This window comes from Limulus polyphemus, unplaced genomic scaffold (assembly GCF_000517525.1).
Source record: "Limulus polyphemus unplaced genomic scaffold, Limulus_polyphemus-2.1.2 Scaffold10906, whole genome shotgun sequence".
Classification (NCBI taxonomy): domain Eukaryota; kingdom Metazoa; phylum Arthropoda; class Merostomata; order Xiphosura; family Limulidae; genus Limulus; species Limulus polyphemus.
In genome coordinates, this window is record NW_013676516.1 from 2,890 (window position 1) to 3,653 (window position 764).

The 764-nt window shown below is 30.8% G+C and overlaps 1 protein-coding gene across 1 annotated transcript in view; it reads left to right on the forward strand.

Annotated features, from left to right (window-relative positions):
* Positions 1-764, forward strand: part of LOC111083724 (poly(rC)-binding protein 3-like) — a gene marked incomplete at both ends in the record, with an annotated part of 15,085 nt that overhangs the window by 2,040 nt on the left and 12,281 nt on the right. The window contains one exon of the mRNA XM_022380389.1: positions 291-407. Coding sequence (XP_022236097.1) covers positions 291-407 — 117 coding nt within the window. The remainder of the gene's footprint in view (positions 1-290; positions 408-764) is intronic.

A 764-nucleotide genomic window follows, 5' to 3' on the forward strand; every position in this document is an offset into this window, starting at 1 on the left:
AAAAACATGTTCAACATCAATTATAAAATGTAACTTCTTAAACCTAAGTTTAAATGATTGAAATAAATTTTACATCCACTATTGTCGGAACAAAAAGGTTATATGGAAAAAAATTTTGACACTTTCAAGCTTCCTCTTCAGTCCAAAGTTGGACTAAAAGTGTCGAAATTTGTTTCCATATAAACTTCTTGTTCCGACAATAGTGGATGTAAAATTTATTTCAATCATTTAAACTTAGGTTTAAGAAGTTACATTTTATAATTGATGTTGAACATGTTTTTATACGTCAGAGTGGTGCCAAAATCAATATTTCAGACAGTTCTTGCCCAGAACGAATCGTTACTGTCACAGGAATAACAGAAGTTATACTTAAAGCCTTCACTCTGGTTGCTAGGAAGCTAGAAGAGGTAAGTTTACGTATTCTGAAACTTTTAAAACCTCAAAGATGTTTTATACTTTGGAGTACAATATCTTAGTTTATGTTCACTTTGGAGTACAATATCTCAGTTTATGTTCACTTTGGAGTACAATATCTCAGTTTATGTTCACTTTGGAGCACAATATCTCAGTTTATGTTCACTTTGGAGTAAAATATCTCAGTTTATGTTCAATGTGGAGTACAATATCTCAGTTTATGTTCACTTTGGAGTACAATATCTCAGTTTATGTTCACTTTGAAGTACAATATCTCAGTTTATGTTCACTTTGGAGTACAATATCTCAGTTTATGTTCAATTTGGAGTACAATATCTCAGTTTATGTTC